The sequence below is a fragment of the Sphaeramia orbicularis genome, chromosome 4 (assembly GCF_902148855.1).
Source record: "Sphaeramia orbicularis chromosome 4, fSphaOr1.1, whole genome shotgun sequence".
Taxonomy (NCBI): Eukaryota; Metazoa; Chordata; class Actinopteri; order Kurtiformes; family Apogonidae; genus Sphaeramia; species Sphaeramia orbicularis.
Genome location: NC_043960.1, coordinates 7,776,704 through 7,800,124, shown reverse-complemented (window position 1 = coordinate 7,800,124; position 23,421 = coordinate 7,776,704). Strand labels below are relative to the sequence as shown.

The 23,421-nt window shown below is 37.1% G+C and overlaps 1 protein-coding gene across 3 annotated transcripts in view; it reads right to left on the bottom strand.

Annotated features, from left to right (window-relative positions):
* The window catches only part of LOC115418587 (L-selectin-like), a 20,209-nt gene extending 3,123 nt beyond the window's left edge, over positions 1–17,086 (bottom strand). Inside the window, exons 1-3 of one of the 3 annotated variants that reach the window (XM_030133095.1) lie at positions 17,040–17,086; positions 15,593–15,650; positions 15,109–15,510 (exon numbers count right to left, since the gene is read on the bottom strand). In XM_030133095.1, coding sequence (XP_029988955.1) covers positions 15,109–15,510; positions 15,593–15,650; positions 17,040–17,042 — 463 coding nt within the window. In that variant the 5' untranslated portion in view covers positions 17,043–17,086. Of the gene's footprint in view, positions 1–15,108; positions 15,511–15,592; positions 15,651–17,027 lie in introns of all 3 variants that reach the window. The other 2 variants (XM_030133096.1, XM_030133097.1) reach the window with 2 other exon arrangements.
* Between the last annotated feature and the right edge of the window lie 6,335 nt (positions 17,087–23,421).

Genomic DNA, 23,421 nt, shown 5'->3' with positions numbered 1-23,421 from the left:
ATCAATCATACATACATACATAGATGCATGCATACATACATACATACATACACACAAACATACATACACAGATACATGCATACATACATACATACATACACACACATACATACATACATACATACATGCATACATACATACATACATAAGTACACACACACACACACACACACATACATACATACACACATACATACATACATGCATACATACATACATACATACATACATACATACATACATACGCACATACATACATATAAATACTGTATATACATACACACATACATAAATACACACATACATAGATACATGCATACATACACATACATACATGCATACACATACATACATACAGTACATACAGTACATAAATACATACTTACATACACACATATACATACATACATACATACACACAAACATACACATATACAGTACAGGCCAAAAGTGTGGACACACCTTCTCATTCTTTGCATTTTCTTTATTTTCATGACTATTTTCATTGTAGATTCTCACTGAAGGCATCAAAACTATGAATGAACACATGTGGAATTATGTACTTAAAAAAAAAGTGTGAAATAACTGAAAACATCTCTTATATTCTAGTTTCTTCAAAGTAGCCACCCTTAGCTCTGATGACTGTTTTGCACACTCTTGGCATTCTCTTGATGAGCTTCAAGAGGTAGTCACCTGAAATGGTTTCCTAACAGTCTTGAAGAAGTTCCCAGAGATGCTTAGCACTTGTTGGCCCTTTTGCCTTCACTCTGCGGTCCAGCTCACCCCAAACCATCTCGATTGGGTTCAGGTCCGGTGACTGTGGAGGCCAGGTCATCTGGCGCAGCACTCCATCACTCTCCTTCTTGGTCAAATATCCCTCACACAGCCTGGAGGTGTGTTTGGGGTCATTGTCCTGTTGAAACATAAATGATGGTCCAACTAAACGCAAATGGAATGGCATGTCACTTTAGGATGCTGTGGTAGCCATGCTGGTTCAGGTTGCCTTCAGTCTTGAATAAATCCCCAACAGTGTCACCAGCAAAGCACCCCCACACCATCACACCTCCCCCTCCATGCTTCACGGTGGGAACCAGGCATGTAGCATCCATCCGTTCACCTTTTCTGCGTCGCACAAAGACACGGCGGTTGGATCCAAAGATCTCAAATTTGGACTCATCAGACCAAAGCACAGATTTCCACTGGTCTAATGTCCATTCCTTGTGTTTCTTGTCCCAAATAAATCTCTTCTGTTTGTTGCCTCTCCTGAGCAGTGGTTTCCTAGCAGCTATTTGACCATGAAGGCCTGATTCACGCAGTCTCCTCTTAACAGTTGTTGTAGAGATGTGTCTGCTGCTAGAGCTCTGTGTGGTATTCATCTGGTCTCTAATCTGAGCTGCTGTTAATTTGCGATTTCTGAGGCTGGTGACTCAGATGAACTTATCTTCAGCATCAGAGGTGACTCTTGGTCTTCCTTTCCTGGGGTGGTCCTCATGTGAGCCAGTTTCATTGGAGCGCTTGATGGTTTTTGCGACTGCACTTGGGGACACATTCAAAGTTTTTGAAATCTTCTAGACTGACTGACCTTCATTTCTTAAAGTAATGATGGCCACTCGTTTGTCTTTACTTAGCTGATTGGTTCTCGCCATAATATGCATTCTAACAGTTGTCCAATAGGGCTGTCAGCTGTGCATCAACCTGACTTCTGCACAACACAACTGATGGTCCCAACCCCATCAATAATGCAAGAAATTCCACGAAGTAACCCTGACAAGGCACAGCTATGAAGTGGAAACCATTTCAGGTGACTACCTCTTGATGCTCATCAAGAGAATGCCAAGGGTGTGCAAGGCAGTCATCAGAGCTAAGGGTGGCTACTTTGAAGAAACTAGAATATAAGAGATGTTTTCAGTTATTTCACACTTTTTTGTTAAGTACATAATTCCACATGTGTTCATTCATAGTTTTGATGCCTTCAGTGAGAATTTACAATGTAAATAGTCATGAAAATAAAGAAAATGCGAAGAATGAGAAGGTGTGTCCAAACTTTTGGCCTGTACTGTACATATATACATACATACATAAACACATTTACATACATACATACATACATACATACATACACACATACATACATACATACATACATACACACACACATACATACATACATACACATACATACATAATTACATACAAACACACACACACACACAAACACATACATACATGCATGCATGCATGCATGCATACATACATACATACATATGCACATACATACATATTCATACTGTACATACATACACACATACATAAATACACACATACATAGATACATGCATACATACACATACATACATGCATACACATACATACATACACTACATACAGTACATAAATACATACTTACATACACACATATACATACATACATACATACATACATACATACATATGTACATACATACATGCATACATACACATATACATATATGCATACATACATACATACATACATACATACACACAAATACATACATACATACATACATACATACATACATACATAAACATATACATGCATACATACATACATACATACACACACACACACATACACGCATACATACATAAATACATACATACATGCATGCATACATAGACACATACATACATACATACATACATACATACATACATACATACACACACACATAAACACATACATACAAACAAACATACATACATACATACATACATACATACATACATACACCCACACACATTCTGTACATACATACATAAATACACATTCATACATACACACATGCATACATACACATACATACATGCATACACATACATGAATACATACATACATACATACATACATACGCACATACATACATACATACATACATATACGTACTGTACATACATACACACATACATAAATACACACATACATACATGCACGCATATATACACATACAGTACATACATACATACATACTTAGATACACACATACATTCATACATATACATATTGTACATACATACACACATACATAAATACACACATACATAAACTCATACATACACATACATACATAAAGTACATACATACATACTTACATACACACATATACATACATACATGTGCTAGAAAACTGGTAATTTTGGACCATCTTCAAATTTGGTAAAAACATGCTCTAGATAATTCTGGACATTCATCTACATGTTTCCTGAAGAGTTTCAAGGTCTTTCGAGCCTTTATTTAAATCTTCATCTGCGCCCCATGGTGGTCAAATGCTAAGGCTATAGTATGTGCTCCAAAAAGGGTATTTTTGGACCTTCTTCAAATCTGGGTAAAAGTGTTCTGGATCATTATTGATAACCATCTAGATGTTTCCAGAGGTGTTTAAAGGTGTTTCAAGGTGTTTTGGGCCTTTATTTCAACAGTCATCGGTGTCCCCTGGTGGTCAAATGGTAAGGCTATAGTATGTGCTCCAAAAAGGTTAATTTTGGACAATGTTCAAATCTAGTTTAAAAATGTCCTAGATCGTAATTGATGCCCATCTAGATGTTTCCAGAGGTATTTCAAGGCGTTTTGAAACTTTTTTAAATTTCATCTTCGCTCCCTGGTGGTCAAATGGTAATGCTATAGTATGTGCTCCAAAAAGGGTATTTTTGGACCATCTTCAAATCTAGCTTAAAAATGCTCCAGATCATTACTGATACCCATCTAGATGTTTCCAGAGGTGTTTCAAAGTGTTTCAAGGTGTTTTGAGCCTTTATTTCAACATTCATCGGTGCCCCCTGGTGGTTAAATGGTCAGGCTATAGAATGTGCTCCAAAAAGAGTAATTTTGGACCATGTTCAAATCTGGGAAAAAAGTTTTCTAGATCATTATTGATGCCCATCTAGATGTTTCCACAGGTATTTAAAGGCATTTTGAAACTTTATTTCAACATTCGTCTGCGCCCCCTGGTGGTCAAATGGTAAGGCTATAGTAGGTGCTCCAAAAAGGGTATTTTTGGACCACCTTCAAATCTGGGTAAAAAGTGTTCTAGATCATTATTGATACCCATCTAGATGTTTCCAAAGGTGTTTCAAGGTGTTTCAGGGTGTTTTGAGCCTTTATTTTAACATTTATCGGTGCCCCCTGGTGGTCAGTTGGGAATGCTATAGTATGTGCTCCAAAAAGGGTAATTTTCGACCATCTTCAAATCTAGCTTAAAAATGCTCCAGATCATTATTGATACCCATCTAGATGTTTCCAGAGGTGTTTCAAGGTGTTTTAATTTTGTTAAATATATTAATCGCCGCCGCCTGGTGGTCAAATGGAAAGGCTATAGTATGCGCTCCAAAAAGGGTAATTTTAGACCATGCTCAAATCTGGGTAAAAAAATTTCTAGATCATTATTGATACCCATCTAAGTGTTTCCAAAGGTGTTTCAAGGTGTTTCAAGGTGTTTTGAGCCTTTATTTCAACATTCATCGGTGCCCCCTGGTGGTCAAATGGTAAGGCTATAGTATGTGCTCCAAAAAGGGTAATTTTGGACCATGTTCAAATCTGGGTAAAAAGTGTTCTAGATCATTATTGATGCCCATCTAGATGTTTCAAGAGGTGTTTTAACGGTGTTTCAAGGTGTTTTGAGCCTTTATTTAAATCTTCATCTGCGCCCCCTGGTGTTCAAATGGTAAGGCTATAGTATGTGCACCAAGAAGGGTAATTTTGGACCATGTTAAATTCTAGTTTAAAAATGCTCCAGGTCGTCATTGATGCCCATCTAGATGTTTCCAGAGGTGTTTTAAGGTGTTTTAATTTTTTAAAAATATATTCATCGCCGCCGCCTGGTGTTCAACTGGTAAGGCTATAGTATGTGCTAGAAAACTGGTAATTTTGGACCATCTTCAAATTTGGTAAAAACATGCTCTAGATCATTTTGGACACCCATCTACATGTTTCCTGAAGAGTTTCAAGGTGTTTCGAGCCTTTATTTAAATCTTCATCTGCGCCCCCTGGTGTTCAAATGGTAAGGCTACAGTATGTGCACCAAAAAGGGTAATTTTGGACCATGTTCAAATCTAGTTTAAAAATGCTCCAGATCGTTATTGATACCCATCTAGATTTTTCCAGAGGTATTTCAAGGCGTTTTGAAACTTTTTTAAATTTCATCTTCGCTCCCTGGTGGTCAAATGGTAAGGCTATAGTATGTGCTCCAAAAAGGGTATTTTTGGACCATCTTCAAATCTAGCTTAAAAATGCTCCAGATCATTACTGATACCCATCTAGATGTTTCCAGATGTGTTTCAAAGTGTTTCAAGGTGTTTTGAGCCTTTATTTCAACATTCATCGGTGCCCCCTGGTGGTCAAATGGTCAGGCTATAGAATGTGCTCCAAAAAGAGTAATTTTGGACCATGTTCAAATCTGGGTAAAAAGTTTTCTAGATCATTATTGATGCCCATCTAGATGTTTCCACAGGTATTTAAAGGCATTTTGAAACTTTATTTCAACATTCGTCTGCGCCCCCTGGTGGTCAAATGGTAAGGCTATAGTAGGTGCTCCAAAAAGGGTATTTTTGGACCACCTTCAAATCTGGGTAAAAAGTGTTCTAGATCATTTTGGACACCCATCTACATGTTTCCTGAAGAGTTTCAAGGTGTTTCGAGCCTTTATTTAAATCTTCATCGGTTCCCCCTGGTGTTCAAATTGTAGTGCTATAGTATGCGCTCAAAAAAGGGTAATTTTGGACCATGTTCAAATCTGGGTAAAAAATTTTCTAGATAATTATTGATACCCAGCTAGGTGTTTCCAGAGGTGTTTCAAGGTGTTTCAAGGTGTTTTGAGCCTTTATTTCAACATTCATCGGTGCCCCCTGATGGTCAAACGGTAAGGCTATAGTATGTGCTACAAAAAGGGTAATTTTGGACCATGTTCAAATCTGGGTAAAAAGTGTTCCAGATCATTATTCATGCCCATCTAGATGTTTCAAGAGGTGTTTTAATGGTGTTTCAAGGTGTTTTGAGCCTTTATTTAAATCTTCATCTGCGCCCCCTGGTGATCAAATGGTAGTATGTTCTTCAAAAAGGGTAATTTTGGACCATGTTCAAATCTAGTTTTAAAATGCTCCAGATCGTTATTGATGCCCATCTAGATGTTTCCAGAGGTGTTTTAAGGCGTTTTAATTTTTTAAAAATATATTCATCGCCGCCGCCTGGTGTTCAAATGGTAAGGCTATAGTATGTGCTAGAAAACTGGTAATTTTGGACCATCTTCAAATTTGGTAAAAACATGCTCTAGATCATTTTGGACACCCATCTACATGTTTCCTGAAGAGTTTCAAGGTGTTTCAAGCCTTTATTTAAATCTTCATCTGCGCCCCCTGGTGTTCAAATGGTAACGCTACAGTATGTGCACCAAAAAGGGTAATTTTGGACCATGTTCAAATCTAGTTAAAAAATGCTCTAGATCGTTATTGATACCCATCTAGATGTTTCCAGAGGGGTTTCAAGGTGTTTCAAGGTTTTTTGAGCCTTTATTTAAATATTCATCTGTGCCCCCTGGTGTTCAACTGGTAAGGCTATAGTATGTGCTCCAAAGAGGGTAATTTTGGACCATGTTCAAATCTGGGTAAAAAGTGTTCTAGATCATTATTGATGCCCATCTAGATGTTTCAAGAGGTGTTTTAACGGTGTTTTAAGGTGTTTTGAGCCTTTATTTCAACATTCATCGGTGCCCCCTGGTTGTCAAATGGTAAGGCTATAGTATGTGCTTCAAAAAGGGTAATTTTGGACCATGTTCAAATCTAGTTTAAAAATGCTCCAGATCATTACTGATACCCATCTAGATGTTTCCAGAGGTGTTTCAAGGTGTTTCAAGGTGTTTTGAGCCTTTATTTCAACATTCATCGGTGCCCCCTGGTGGTCAAATGGTGAGGTTATAGTATGTGCTCCAAAAAGAGTAATTTTGGACCATGTTCACATCTGGGAAAAAAGTGTTCTAGATCATTATTGATACCCATCTAGATGTTTCCAGAGGTGTTTCAAGGTGTTTCAAGGTGTTAAAAGCCTTTATTTAAATATTCATCTTCGCCCCCTGGTGGTCAAATGGTAAGGCTATAGTATGTGCTCCAAAAAGGGTAATTTTGGACCGTCTTCAAATCTGGGTGAAAAGTGTTCGAGATCATTATTGATGCCCATCTAGATGTTTACGGAGGTATTTCAAGGCGTTTTGAAACTTTATTTAAATATTCATCTTCGCCCCCTGTTGTTCAGATGGTAAGGCTAAAGTATGCGCTCCAAAAGGGTAATTTTTGACCATGTACAAATCTGGGTAAAAAGTTTTCTAGATCATTAATGATACCCATCTAGGTGTTTCCAGAGGTGTTTCAAGGTGTTTCAAGGTGTTTTGAGCCTTTATTTCAACATTCATCGGTTCCCCCTGGTGGTCAAATGGTAAGGCTATAGTAAGTGCTCCAAAAGAAGGTGTTTTTGGACCATCTTCAAATCTAGTTTAAAAATGCTCTAGATGAAATACTGATACCAATCGAGATGTTTCCAGAGGTATTTCAAGGCGTTTTGAAACTTTATTTAAATATTCATCGACACCCCCTGGTGTTCAAATGGTAAGGCTATAGTATGTGCTCCAAAAAGGGTAATTTTGGACCATGTTCAAATCTAGTTTAAAATTGCTCCAGATCGTTATTGATACCCATCTAGATGTTTCCAGAGGTGTTTCAAGGTGTTTTAATTTTTTAAAATATATTCATCACAGCCGCCTGGTGGTCAAATGGTAAGGCTATAGTATGTGCTAGAAAACTGGTAATTTTGGACCATCTTCAAATTTGGTAAAAAAAATGCTCTAGATAATTTTGGACATTTATCTACATGTTTCCTGAAGAGTTTAGAGGTGTTTCGAGCCTTTAATTAAATCTTCATCTGCGCCCCCTGGTGGTCAAATGGTAAGGCTATAGTATGTGTTCCAAAAAGGGTATTTTTGGACCATCTTCAAATCTGGCTAAAAAGTGTTCTAGATCATTATTGATACCCATCTAGATGTTTCCAGAGGTGTTTCAAGGTGTTTAAAGGTGTTTTGAGCCTTTATTTCAACATTCATCTTCGCCCCCTTGTGTTCAAATGGTAAGGCTATATAGTATGTGCTCCAAAAAGGGTAATTTTGGACCATGTTCAAATCTAGTTGAAAAATGCTCCAGATCATTATTGATACCCATCTAGAGGTTTGCAGAGGTGTTTCAAGGTGTTTTTAGCTTTTATTTCAACATTCATCGTCCCCCCCTTGTGTTCAAATGGTAAGGCTATAGTATGTGCTCCAAAAAGAGTAATTTTGGACCATGTTCAAATCTCGTTGAAAAATGCTCTAGATCGTTATTGATACCCATCTGGATTTTTCAAGAGGTGTTTCAAGGTGTTTCAAGGCGTTTTGAGACTTTATTTCACCATCATCGGTGCCCCCATTTCTTCAGATGGTGAGGCTATAGTATGTTTTCCAAAAAGGGTAATTTTGGACCATGTTCAAATCTGGGTAAAAAATTTTCTGGATCATTTTTGATACCCATCTAGATTTTTCCAGAGGTGTTTCAAGGTGTTTTGAGCCTTTATTTCAACATTCGTCTGCGCCCCCTGGTGGTCAAATGGTAAGGCTATATAGTATGTGCTCCAAAAAGTGTAATTTTGGACCATCTTCAAATCCGGGTAAAAAGTGTTCTAGATCATTATTGATGCCAATCTAGATGTTTCCAGAGGTATTTCAAGGTTTTTTGAAACTTTATTTAAATATTATTCTGCGCCTCCTATCTTTCAGATCGTAAGGCTTTAGTAAGTGCTCCAAAAAGGGTGTTTTTGGACCATCTTCAAATCCAGCTTAAAAATGCTCTAGATCATTATTGATACCCATCTAGATGTTTCCAGAGGTGTTTCAAAGTGTTTCAAGCCTTTATTTAAATATTCATCGGTGCCCCCTGGTGGTCAAATGGTGAGGCTATAGTATGCGCTCCAAAATGGGTAATTTTGTACCATGTTCAAATCTGGGTAAAAATTTTCTAGATCATTATTGATACCCATCTAGGTGTTTCCAGAGGTGTTTCAAGGTGTTTCAAGGTGTTTTGAGCCTTTATTTAAATCATCATCTGCGCCCCCTGGTGTTCAAATGGTAAGGCTATAGTATGCGCTCCAAAAAGGGTAATTTTGGACCATGTTTAAATCTGGGTAAAAATTTTCTAGATCATTATTTATACCCATCTAGGTGTTTCCAGAGGTGTTTCAAGGTTTTTTGAGCCTTTATTTCAACATTCATCGGTCCCCCCTGGTGGTCAGATGGTAAGGATATAGTATGTGCTCCAAAAAGGGTAATTTTGGACCGTGTTCAAATCTGGGTAAAAAGTGTTCTAGATCATTATTGATGCCCATCTAGATGTTTCCAGAGGTTTTTTAACTGTGTTTCAAGGTGTTTTGAGCCTTTATTTAAATATTCATCTGCGCCCCCTGGTGTTCAAATGGTAAGGCTATAGTATGTGCTCCAAAAAGGGTAATTTTGGACCATGTTCAAATCTAGTTTAAAAATGCTCCAGATCATTTTTGATACCCATCTAGATGTTTCCAGAGGTGTTTCAAGGTGTTTCAAGGTGTTTTGAGCCTTTATTTCAACATTCATCGGTGCCCCCTGGTGGTCAAATGGTAAGGCTATAGTATGTACTCCAAAAAGGGTAATTTTGGACCGTGTTCAAATCTGGGAAAAAAGTGTTCTAGATCATTATTGATGCCCATCTAGATGTTTCCACAGGTATTTAAAGGCGTTTTGAAAGTTTATTTCAACACTCGTCTGCGCCCCCTGGTGGTCAAATGGTAAGGCTATAGTATGTACTCCAAAAAGAGTAATTTTAGACCATGTTCAAATCTAGTTCAAAAATGCTCTAGATCATTATTGATACCCATCTAGATGTTTCCAGAGGTGTTTCAATGTTTTTCAGGGTGTTATGAAAGTTTATTTCAACATTCATCGGTGCCCCCTGGTGTTCAAATGGTAAGGCTACAGTATGGGCTCCAAAAAGGGTAATTTTGGACCATGTTCAAATCTAGTTTAAAAATGCTCTAGATCGTTATTGATACCCATCTAGATGTTTCCAGAGGTGTTTCAAAGTGTTTCAAGGTGTTTTGAGACTTTATTTCAACATTCATCGGTGCCCCCATTTCTTCAGATGGTAAGGCTATAGTATGTTTTCCAAAAAGGGTAATTTTTGACCATGTTCAAATCTAGTTTAAAAATGTTCTAGATCATTATTGATGCCCATCTAGATGTTTCCACAGGTATTTAAAGGCGTTTTGAAAGTTTATTTCAACACTCGTCTGTGCCCCCTGGTGGTCAAATGGTAAGGCTATAGTATGTGCTCCAAAAAGGGTAATTTTGGACCGTGTTCAAATCTGGGTAAAAAGTGTTCTAGATCATTATTGATGCCCATCTAGATGTTTCCAGAGGTTTTTTAACTGTGTTTCAAGGTGTTTTGAGCCTTTATTTAAATATTCATCTGCACCCCCTGGTGTTCAAATGGTAAGGCTATAGTATGTGCTCCAAAAAGGGTAATTTTGGACCATGTTCAAATCTAGTTTAAAAATGCTCCAGATCATTTTTGATACCCATCTAGATTTTTCCAGAGGTGTTTCAAGGTGTTTCAAGTTATTTTGAGCCTTTATTTCAACATTCATCGGTGCCCCCTTTTGGTCAAATGGTAAGGCTATAGTAAGTGCTCCCAAAAGGGTAATTTTTACCATGTTCAAATCTAGTTGAAAAATTCTACAAATCGTTATTAATACCCATCTAGATATTTCCAGAGGTGTTTCAAGGTGTTTCAAGGTGTTTTGAACCTTTATTTCAACATTCATCGGTGCTCCCTGGTGTTCAAATTGTAAGGCTATAAGTGCTCCAAAAAGGGTAATTTTGGACCATGTTCAAATCTAGTCTAAAAATGCTCCAGATCGTCATTGATACCCATCTAGATGGTTCCAGAGGTGTTTCAAGGTGTTTTAGTTTTTTAAAATATATTCATCGCCGCCGACTGGTGTTCAAATGGTAAGGCTATAGTATTTGCTAGAAAACTGGTAATCTTCAAATTTGGTAAAAACATGCTCTAAATCATTTTTGACAGCCATCTACATGTTTCCTGAAGAGTTTCAAGATGTTTCGAGCCTTTATTTAAATCTTCATCTGCACCCCCTGGTGTTCAAATGGTGAGGCTACAGTATGGGCTCCAAAAAGGGTAATTTTGGACCATGTTCAAATCTAGTTTAAAAATGCTCTAGATCGTTATTGATACCCATCTAGATGTTTCCAGAGGTGTTTCAAAGTGTTTCAAGGTGTTTTGAGACTTTATTTCAACATTCATCGGTGCCCCCTGGTGGTCAAATGGTAAGGCTATAGTATGTACTCAAAAAAGGGTAATTTTGGACCATGTTTAAAACTGGGTAAAAAGTGTTCTAGATCATTATTGATGCCCATCTAGATTTTTCCAGAGGTGTTTCAAGGTGTTTTGAAACTTTATTTAAATATTCATCGACACCCCCTGGTGGTCAAATGGTAAGGCTATAGTATGTTCTCCAAAAAGGGTAATTTTGGACCATGTTCAAATCTTGTTTAAAAATGCTCCAGATCGTTATTGATACCCATCTAGATATTTCCAGAGGTGTTTCAAGGTGTTTCAAGGTGTTTTGAGCCTTTATTTCAACATTCATCGGTGCCCCCTGGTGGCCAAATAGTAAGGCTATAGTATGTGCTCCAAAAAGAGTAATTTTGGACCATGTTCAAATCTGGGTAAAAAGTGTTCTAGATCATTATTAATGCGCATCGAGATTTTTCCCGAGGTGTTTCAAGGTGTTTTGAGCCTTTATTTAAATCTTCATCTGCGTCCCCTGGTGTTCAAATGGTAAGGCTACAGTATGTGCTCCAAAAAGGGTAATTTTGGACCATGTTCAAATCTAGTTTAAAAATGCTCCAGATCGTTATTGATACCCATCTAGATGTTTCCAGATGTTTTTCAAGGTGTTTCAAGGGTTTTTGAGCCTTTATTTCAACATTCATCTGTGCCCCCTGGTGGCCAAATAGTAAGGCTATAGTATGCGCTCCAAAAAAGGTAATTTTGGACCGTGTTCAAATCTGGGAAAAAAGTGTTCTAGATCATTATTGATGCCCATCTAGATGTTTCCACAGGTATTTAAAGGCGTTTTGAAAGTTTATTTCAACACTCGTCTGCGCCCCCTGGTGGTCAAATGGTAAGACTATAGTATGTGCTCCAAAAAGGATAATTTTGGACCATGTTCAAATCTAGTTTAAAAATGCTCTAGATCATTATTGATACCCATCTAGATGTTTCAAGAGGTGTTTCAATGTTTTTTCAGGGTGTTATGAAACTTTATTTCAACATTCATCGGTGCCCCCTGGTGGTCAAATGGTAAGGCTATAGTATGTGCTCCAAAAAGGATAATTTTGGACCATGTTCAAATCTAGTTGAAAAATGCTCTAGATCATTATTGATACCCATCTAGATGTTTCAAGAGGTGTTTCAAGGTGTTTCAAGGTGTTTTTAGCCTTTATTTCAACATTCATCGGTGCCCCCTGGTGGTGAAATAGTAAGGCATTAGTAAGTGCTCCAAAAAGGGTAATTTTTGACCATTTTCAAATCTAGTTGAAAAATGCTCCAAATCATTATTGATACCCATCTAGATGTTTCCAGAGGTTTTTCAAGGTGTTTTAATTTGTTAAAATATATTCATCGCCGCCGCCTGGTGTTCAAATGGTAAGGCTATAGTATGTGCTAGAAAACTGGTAATTTTGGACCATCTTCAAATTTGGTAAAAACATGCTCCAGATCATTTTGGACACCCATCTACATGTTTCCTGAAGAGTTTCAAGGTGTTTCGAGCCTTTATTTAAATCTTCATCTGCGCCCCCTGGTGTTCAAATGGTAAGGCTACAGTATTTGCTCCAAAAAGGGTAATTTTGGACCATGTTCAAATCTAGTTTAAAAATGCTCTAAATCATTATTGATACCCATCTAGATGTTTCCAGAGGTTTTTCAAGGTGTTTCAAGGTGTTTTGAGACTTTATTTCAACATTCATCGGTGCCCCCATTTCTTCAGTACGTACCAAGGTTATAATAGTTTTGGATTTTTAATTATAGTTTAGTTTTAATTAGTTTTGACTTTTTTTTTCTCTTATTCAGTTAGTTTTAATTAGTTTTTAGAGCAGGTTTGTTAGTTTTTATTAGTTATCGTTTTTTTCTGAATGCTTAGTTTTAGTTTAGTTTAGTTTAGTTTTAGTATTAGTTTTAGTTATTTCATATATTTTATCTTCCTCATCATCCTATTCAAAGAAGTTAGTGAGGCGCGGATATGGGTTACCCTGGACACTGTATTTGGGGGTCGGGTTAGGGCGGCTCATGGACTGAGCAGAGACACAATGTACCGTACAATGTATAAATTCCCTATAGCAGGTTGAGGTGGGGTGCAATCCATACACAACGTCACTTACGTGAAACAATGCGAAGATGTGCAAAGCATGAGAGGAGATGCACAAAGCAGCCAGCAGTTAAAGCAGATAGAAACATATATAAACCAGCTAACCAGCAGTTAAAGCAGATAGAAACATATATTAACCAGCTAACCAGCAGTTAAAGCAGATAGAAACATATATAAACCAGCTAACCAGCAGTTAAAGCAGATAGAAACATATATAAACCACTTATAAACATATATAACCCAGTTCCTCATCAGTAAACCACACCTTAGCAGATCTCTCATCTCTTAATCATCTCCAGTTCCATTATTAGCCAACTTTGCTTCAGTTCAGTTCAGCTAGCTGTAGCTAGTACCATCAAACGTTTTTTACCATTCTAACAGGTTCCATACCTCTGTAATTGGATTAGTTTTCATCCTCCTCTTTTCTCCTCTTCTAAACTGTGCAGTTCAGGGCTTGGAAGGCCTTTTCATGGTGATAAACTCTCCAGTTTTAACCTGGATGCTAGTCCTGTTTGACTCTGTCCTTTAGCTCTGCTCTGTCTCTGTCACTCACGCGCACACACACGGTACGCCAAAAAAAAAAAAAAAAAAAAAACTTGACCCATGTATCACTACAGTAAACCCCAGACAGGACTGTGCTGCTTTGTCCCAGCTTTAGTCTGTATGTTCCAGGTAGAGTGGGGACCAGAAGACCACTGGAAACCACCAGTGACCAGACATGACAGACTGTGAAGTGTCCTATGGTGTCACCAGCTCAAACTGCTGGAGCCAAATAAATTAATTTCATATCAATCCGACATTGACAAAGACGAAAACGAAGGGAATTGTATCCATAATTTTTATACGTTTAAGTTAGTTTTGTAAGCTCACAATACAGTTTCAGTTAGTTATCGTTTTTTTTCTTTTAATTAGAGTTTTTATTTATTTCAGTTAACGAAAATGTTATTTCAATTTTAGTTTTCGTCATTTCGTTCGTTTTCGTTAACGATAATAACCTTGGTACGTACGTACATACATACATACATACATACATACATACATACACACACACATACATACATACATACATACATACATACATACATACATACATACATACACACACACACATACATACATACATACATACATACATACACACACACATACATACATACATACATACATACATACACACTGTACATACATACATACATACATACATACATACATACATCCACACACATACATACATGCATACACACACATACATACATACATACATACATACATACATACATACACACATACATAGATGTATGCATTCAGACAGACAGACAGACAGACAGATAGTGATGATGACATCAGGACATACTGGTATTTCAAAGTAATATTAACCAAAATATAGAATCAATACAACAGGTATAAACTACAAAACCATGGGTTCAGACAGTCTGATGGGACAACACCCACATGCACTTTAACTTGTAGTTTTGCATACTGGCTATTTCACCCCTCTGCCTGTAGATGATTCTGTACAGTGGATGCTGTGGGATGTCCCAGAATGCTCAGTGTATCATCATCATGTATCACTTACTCACCTGTATAACACAGAGCGGTCTTCCTCTTCCCACATCTCTCATCGTTCCACCTCCCAGCCTGAACCTGCCTCTTAACGTACATCTCCACACAGTCCTCTTCCTCCGACGTCCGTCTACTGATTCCATTATTTGGCTCACCGATAGCCCAGTTGGTCTCTACTCCTGTCAGAGTCTTGTTGGTCCCAACCCAGGTCCAGACATGGTGGATCTTCCGAAGACCGATCCAGTAGTAGGTGGGTTTCCGTGGCAACCAGCTGTCCAAATGTGCAATCTCCTCCTGGTTCTGGATGGCCACCATGTCAGTGTGATGCTCCTGGCACCAGGCTCTAGCTTGACTCCAGTTCATGGTGTTTTCAGAGTAGTGGTAAGTCCAGCAGTCAACGCTCATCCTCATGCACACCACTGAGGATGGAGAAGGACACAGGCTGGATTTAGAATACATGAAAAAATCAACTATAAGATGCAACAGTTGAGATGTACATACTTGAGCAGAGAGCAGTCAAACTGATCCATGAGGCAGAGGTCTGAGATCCAAAGCACAACTGTAATAAAAGTCAAATGTTGTTAAATGTTGTTAAATTGTCCCCCTGGCTATCAGATCAGATTGTACAACTCATCATTAGGTGGTCGGGGGGGGTCTCGGTCTGAGTCAGGATCACATTAGGACTGGTCCAATGTGACTGTAGAATATCCAAGCACCTTATATAGTTTTACTACAATAATTTTTCTAAGAACCTGTCAAATCATTTTAAATCACTGTACCTTGAAATATGTAAATACTGTACATTGATTTAATACATTTAGAATTTTACAGATTTTTAAATTAGAAGTGTTTTGTTTATAGTACTGTACAGCAAGTTTTAGAGTATATCTTAATCTTAATGTTAATGTTAATCTGTATTGATTCTATAATTACACTGGGTTACAAAAAAATGTTTTTTGCAAGTTGTCTAGGTTTTTTCAACTGAATTAGGACCATTTTGCACCGCTAAATCCAAAAATGACATCTGGTTTTCTCAATCAGGTCAGGTTTTTTTGCTAATTTGATTTTGAAAAATTTGATCTTCTCACAAAATTGATTACATTTTTGTGACTTTATCAGTTGATTTTTTATATAGTTCTCACCCAAAATAGGTTTTAAGAGAAAAAAAATCCTTTTCTAACAGGATTCCTGTTAGGTACAATGGTGTATTCACCGCAGATGTAGCAGAATACGTCAGGCTTATTTTTGCAAGATCTTCTAGTCGAAGCCATTTCATTCACCTGTAATATTAAAAAAAACCATGAATCAGAAATTGGCAAAAGTAAAATCTTCAGAACTTGTTTATTGCAAGAAATATGAAAGAATTTTGTATCATATGATGTGAAAATGCCCATAAATGTAAGCAAAAATGTTAAAAAGCCAATATGTAGCATAGTTCAGAAAGTTGACCTGATTGAGCAAAATTAATGTGATTTTTGGATTCAGCACACCAAAATGATCCGAAATCAGCTCAAAAAACTTAAACAATAAATTTGTTGTTGACCAGTGTTTTCAATTTTGTATCATATTTGATACATCAGGTCTCAGTGCTCAAATATTATTTTTGAACAAACAAAACAAAATCTATCTATCTATCTATCTATCTATCTATCTATCTATCTATCTATCTATCTATCTATCTATCTATCTATCTATCTATCTATCTATCTGTCTGTCTGTCTGTCTGTCTATCTATCTATCTATCTATCTATCTATCTATCTATCTATCTATCTATCTATCTATCTATCTATCTATCTATCTATCTATCTATCTATCTATCTATCTATCTGTCTATCTGTCTGTCTATCTATCTATCTATCTATCTATCTATCTATCTATCTATCTATCTATCTATCTATCTATCTATCTATCTATCTATCTGTCTGTCTGTAATACCTCCACACTCACCATTCTCTCCACATCAACAGGCTTCTCAGTCGTCTTCTAACTGTTCACCAATCCTGGATTCCATCTGTGGCGTGGTCTGCTTTTATAACCCACCCTTCAGCGTCCTGGTTCTAACTGGTTTCTGGGAACTGCCTTCATTATTCTGTGGAAATCCCAAAATCCCTGTACCAGGGCCAGAGTCCTGCTCCATCCCACTGTGGGTCTTGGAGATATTCCCTTTTCTTTTTTATTTTCTCAGTGAAACAGAAAACAATGGATAATTTAAGCCAGATTGCTTGTTTTTATTGTTGCCTCAGTATTTTGTGCTCTTAAAACTATTGTGGTGGAAACGTACACAAACACCTCATGTATCTCAGATTCCTATTTCTGCTTCTTTTCAAAAGGCTGCAACAAACAACAAACTGAAGAAGCTGTCTGGGTTCAAGCAGATGTATTATGTACAGTCATATCATGTTCAACCATTATTATTATTGGATTTGTGTACAAAAACAGAGATAAAAATAATAAACAGTATGTTCCTTTACCAAAGAAAAATTGGTAAAGAAACTATTAGTTATAAGAAAAGTTACTTTTTACGTGAATGTTGCTTAATTGAAAATTACTTGAGTGCTGTCTCTAAACTTTGTAATTATAAATCATATCATACTGAGACACAGCAAAGCATTTTTGTCCAGTGTAGAGGACAAGAGTTTCACAGCTTTACTGAACCCATAAAGACCCAAACATCCACTGGTGACCAAAACCACCTACTGATCTAAAATATATATACCTGTTGATCCACTAAACCTATCAATACATGTAAATAAATGGTGTAAAATACAGTTTGTCATCTTTTCATGGTCATCAGATATGACCCATTTGGACGTTCAGAGGCTCCATAGTTACCGTGGAAACACCATCATCTTCAACATTGATTCAACATTGATTTACCAGTAAAACCCATGGAGTTGGATCAATGACAGTAGATGGACACACTTATTTCATGTTCAATTAGTGATATATTTTGTTGAAAAAGTAATATTTTCTTCAGAGTTCTCTGTTTCTGATATAATAAAACACAACTTTAACCCTTTCATGCACAAATTATGAGAACCTTAATCAAATTTTTTTCCTGAGTGTTTTTATTCCTCTTAAGGCATGAAAAAAAAACATGCGACTGAAAATTTTCTTCTGGACAAAAAAAAAAAAAACATAAAAAAAAAATAATAATAATAATGAAAAAAATTCTTATGAGTGTATTTTTCATGAAGTTGCAAAAATGTCTACCCAGCTGGACACCACACGTTTAATTTTTGACGCACAGAAACATGTATTTACTGAGAAATTGTGTGAAAACTATGGGGAGGGCTTGTGATTCTGGGGGTTTATGCTCAGAAGAGATATACATAATGTTACCAATTCATGCCAGAAAAGATATGTAGTGTCTTAAAACTTTAATAAAGATATGTGTAAAAAAAAAAAAAAAAAGAACAACAAAATCCATGAATATACAAGAGAACAGCTGTAGAATAGCTGTCCACTGGAGTGACCTCTATGCATGAAAGGGTTAATCTGAGTTTTTATGGACATCTACATGATCAGTTAATTAAATATGGGAAAATGCATGATTTACACTGAAAAAACACAAAATAGAGAGGATAATATTATAATAAATGGTGATAAATCACTAAAGAAGGTTTAAATAGATAGAAAAATCCATTTGGGAGTTGTCACAGAAGCAGCACTGGGTCTTTATGGGTTAAAAATAAAATAAAATAAAATAAAAACAGTCCCCTGCAAAGGATATTTCATAACTTTTGTTTTAAATGTATCTGAAAAAACTGTTGCATCATACTGTTTCCAATCAAGGCAATTATTTAACCCTTTCATGCATGAATTATGAGAACATTAATCAAGATTTTTTTCCCCTGAGTGTTTTTATCCCACTTTAGGCATAAAAATAACAATTCTATTGATTTTTTTAGCCTATTTTTTATGGAGTTACAAAAATACCCACTCAGCTGGACACCATACGTTTAGTTTTAGAACCAAAGAAACTTGTATTTACTGATATACTGTGTGAATACTATGAAATGCAAACATTCTTAATGCTGCTAATCTGATATTTTCTCACATTTCAACATACCTGCATGGAGATAATATGCAAAAAAACAAAAAAAACACACAAAAAAAAACCAACTGTTTATTACAGTCTAATAACAATAAGCAGTTTTTTACTCTCAAACATCTTACTGCAGATCGGGTTTATTTAGAACAGCAAAGTTACAGTAATGGTATGAATTGCAGTGTATGGGATGATGCATTAGCATCCACTGTGTTGGCTGATATGGAACTAAAACCACAAAATCCATGAATATATGAGAGAACACTTTTGTACAGCTGTCCACTGTAGTGACCAGTGTGCATGAAAGGGTTAATGTACAAAAGCCAAAACGTTCTTTTCTGGGTCTTAGGGGAATATTGCAAAACCTTGATTTTTTTCTTTTTCAGTAAATCACATTAACATCACAATAACATCACAATAACATTGTGTGGTCTACAGAGTTAAACCGTCCTCCCTCCATCGCTGTGTTAAACAGTTGGTTCGAGGTGTTTGGGCTGAAATGCTGTGTTTGTTTTTTACTAAATGTGATTCTGTTCATTATGGCCAAACATCTCCACTTTGGTTTGATATCACACAGCACACAAACACTCATAAATTTGTGAATAAGGAGAGAAATTATTGAAAAGGAAACTGTGAAACCCTGAAAACGGACAAGATTCCTCATGTGAAAGCGTTTCAGAATGCCAAAGCTACTCCCGCTGTTTGCTCTCATTTTGATTGGAGCCTGTAGATATAAGCAAATAACTGAATGAAAGTGTGATCTCTGGCAGCGTGAGCACAAGGATGTGATCATTAAAAGACAAAAGAAAAAGAGTAGTGCAACAAGAAGAAAACACACTTCACTAGAATTTGTTTTGAATCTTTATCCAGATACAGAAGTGTGTGTGAGGAGCGCTGGTGCCTGTTGACTGCCGGTGTTTCTCAAAGTGACGGTTCACATCCTTCCTTTGTGGCAGCTTTAACATTTACCTCTTCTCCTGGAACAAACGATTTGATTTGATTTGATTGATTGATTTATTTCGAACATGCAAAAAACAAAACAAAATAAAACATTCAAATGGACAGAATCTATCTCCAAGCACATACAAGTCTGAATTTAATTCTTATTTAATCCTACCCTATCATATTGTGCGGAGGTTTGGGGAAACATCTACAAAAGCACTCTACAGCCCATATGCAGACTACAGAAAAGAGCAATAAGGATGATAAACAAAGCAGGATACAGAGAACACACAAACCCATTATTTATAAAATCACACACATTGAAATTCATGGATTTGGTTACATTTAAAACAGCGCAGATAATGTACAGAGCAAGAAATTATTTACTGCCAAAAAATATTCGGGGAATGTTCACTGAAAGAGAAGGAGGCTACAATCTAAGGGGGGAGCTGAATTTTAAAAAGCATAAAGTAAGAACAACAATGAAAAGTATGTGCATAACAAGCTGTGGAGTGACTTTGTGGAACAATCTAGAGCAGGAGATAAAGGAAAGTACAAACATAAATATATTTAAAAAGAGGAAGAAAGAACTGATTCTAAATAGGTATGGGGAACGTGAAGGATGAAAATAGTATTGTTGCAAAGTTCAGGTGTGGTTTCTTGGAATTAAGAGCGAGTAATTCAAATTTCAGAGATTCTGATATGTGTGAGTGGATTAGAGTGGGGGCAGATGTGAAGTCTACAGGGTGGGGAAGCAAAATTTACAATATTTTGAGGCAGGGATTGAAAGACAGTGTATGACCAATTAGTTTATTGAAAGTCATGAGAATTTATTTGCCACAAGAAAACTGACATAATAGAAAATGTTTTTATTCTGTGTGTCCTCCTTCTTTCTCAATAACTGCCTTCACACGCTTCCTGAAACTTGCGCAAGTGTTCGGGTGACAACTTCTCCCATTCTTCTTTAATAGTATCTTCCAGACTTTCTCGTAATAGTTCTGCTCATAGTCATTCTCTTCTTTCCATTATAAACAGTCTTTATGGACACTCCAATTATTTTTGAAATCTCCTTTGGTGTGACGAGCGCATTCAGCAAATCACACACTCTTTGACGTTTGCTTTCCTGATTACTCATATGGGCAAAAGTTTGTGAAAAGGTATGGATAATAGTGTTAGGTATGATTATGACATCAATATATGTTTGGTTTCAAAACAATTGACGTAGTGCCTGCTGAGAAAAAACAACTAAATGTTCATTGTAAATTTTGCTTCCCCACCCTGTAGATCAGGGGTGTCAAACTCATTTTAGTTCAGGGGCCAGATGCAGCTAAGTTTGATCTGCAGGGGCCGGACCAGTAAAATACATAATAATATATAAATGATGTCAACTCCAAACTTTTCTCTGTGTTTTAGAGCAAAAAAAGTTAATTTACATTATGAAAAGGTTAACATCTACAAACTATCCTTTTAAAATATGTGAATAACATGAACAAACTGAAAAAATAAGTGTAATTTTAACAATATTCTGCCTCAGTTTATCATTTATACATGTACAGTACAGGCCAAAAGTTTGGACACACCTTCTCATTCTTCGCATTTTCTTTATTTTCATGACTATTTACATTGTAGATTCTCACTGAAGGCATCAAAACTATGAATGAACACATGTGGAATTATGTACTTAACAAAAAAGTGTGAAATAACTGAAAACATCTCTTATATTCTAGTTTCTTCAAAGTAGCCACCCTTAGCTCTGATGACTGCCTTGCACACCCTTGGCATTCTCTTGATGAGCATCAAGAGGTAGTCACCTGAAATGGTTTCCACTTCATAGCTGTGCCTTGTAAGGGTTACTTAGTGGAATTTCTTGCCTTATTGATGGGGTTGGGACCATCAGTTGTGTTGTGCAGAAGTCAGGTTGATGCACAGCTGACAGCCCTATTGGACAACTGTTAGAATGCATATTATGGCGAGAACCAATCAGCTAAGTAAAGACAAACGAGTGGCCATCATTACTTTAAGAAATGAAGGTCAGTCAGTCTAGAAGATTTCAAAAACTTTGAATGTGTCCCCAAGTGCAGTCGCAAAAACCATCAAGCGCTCCAATGAAACTGGCTCACATGAGGACCACCCCAGGAAAGGAAGACCAAAAGTCACCTCTGATGCTGAAGATAAGTTCATCTGAGTCACCAGCCTCAGAAATCGCAAATTAACAGCAGCTCAGATTAGAGACCAGATGAATACCACACAGAGCTCTAGCAGCAGACACATCTCTACAACAACTGTTAAGAGGAGACTGCGTGAATCAGGCCTTCATGGTCAAATAGCTGCTAGGAAACCACTGCTCAGGAGAGGCAACAAACAGAAGAGATTTATTTGGGACAAGAAACCCAAGGAATGGACCTTAGACCAGTGGAAATCTGTGCTTTGGTCTGATGAGTCCAAATTTGAGATCTTTGGATCCAACCGCCGTGTCTTTGTGCGACGCAGAAAAGGTGAACGGATGGATGCTACATGCCTGGTTCCCACCGTGAAGCATGGAGGAGGAGGTGTGATGGTGTGGGGATGCTTTGCTGGTGACGCTATTGGGGATTTATTCAAGACTGAAGGCAACCTGAACCAGCATGGCTACCACAGCATCCTGAAGTGACATGCCATTCCATCCGGTTTGCGTTTAGTTGGACCATCATTTATGTTTCAACAGGACAATGACCCCAAACACACCTCCAGGCTGTGTGAGGGATATCTGACCAAGAAGGAGAGTGATGGAGTGCTGCGCCAGATGACCTGGCCTCCACAGTCACCGGACCTGAACCCAATCGAGATGGTTTGGGGTGAGCTGGACCGCAGAGTGAAGGCAAAAGGACCAACAAGTGCTAAGCATCTCTGGGAACTTCTTCAAGACTGTTAGGAAACCATTTCAGGTGACTAACTCTTGAAGCTCATCAAGAGAATGCCAAGAGTGTGCAAAACAGTCATCAGAGCTAAGGGTGGATACTTTGAAGAAACTAGAATATAAGAGATGTTTTCAGTTATTTCACACTTTTTTGTTAAGTACATAATTCCACATGTGTTCATTCATAGTTTTAATGCCTTCAGTGAGAATCTACAATGAAAATAGTCATGAAAATAAAGAAAATGCAAAGAATGAGAAGGTGTGTCCAAACTTTTGGCCTGTACTGTACATTATAACTTACAGATCACAGTGGATCTACAAATACACAAAACATTTAGTAACAGGCAGAATATTGTTAAAATTGTACTTACTTCTCCTGAGACATTTCAGGTTATTCACATTTTTTTGCAAAATTATACTTTGCTTTAGTGTAAATACAT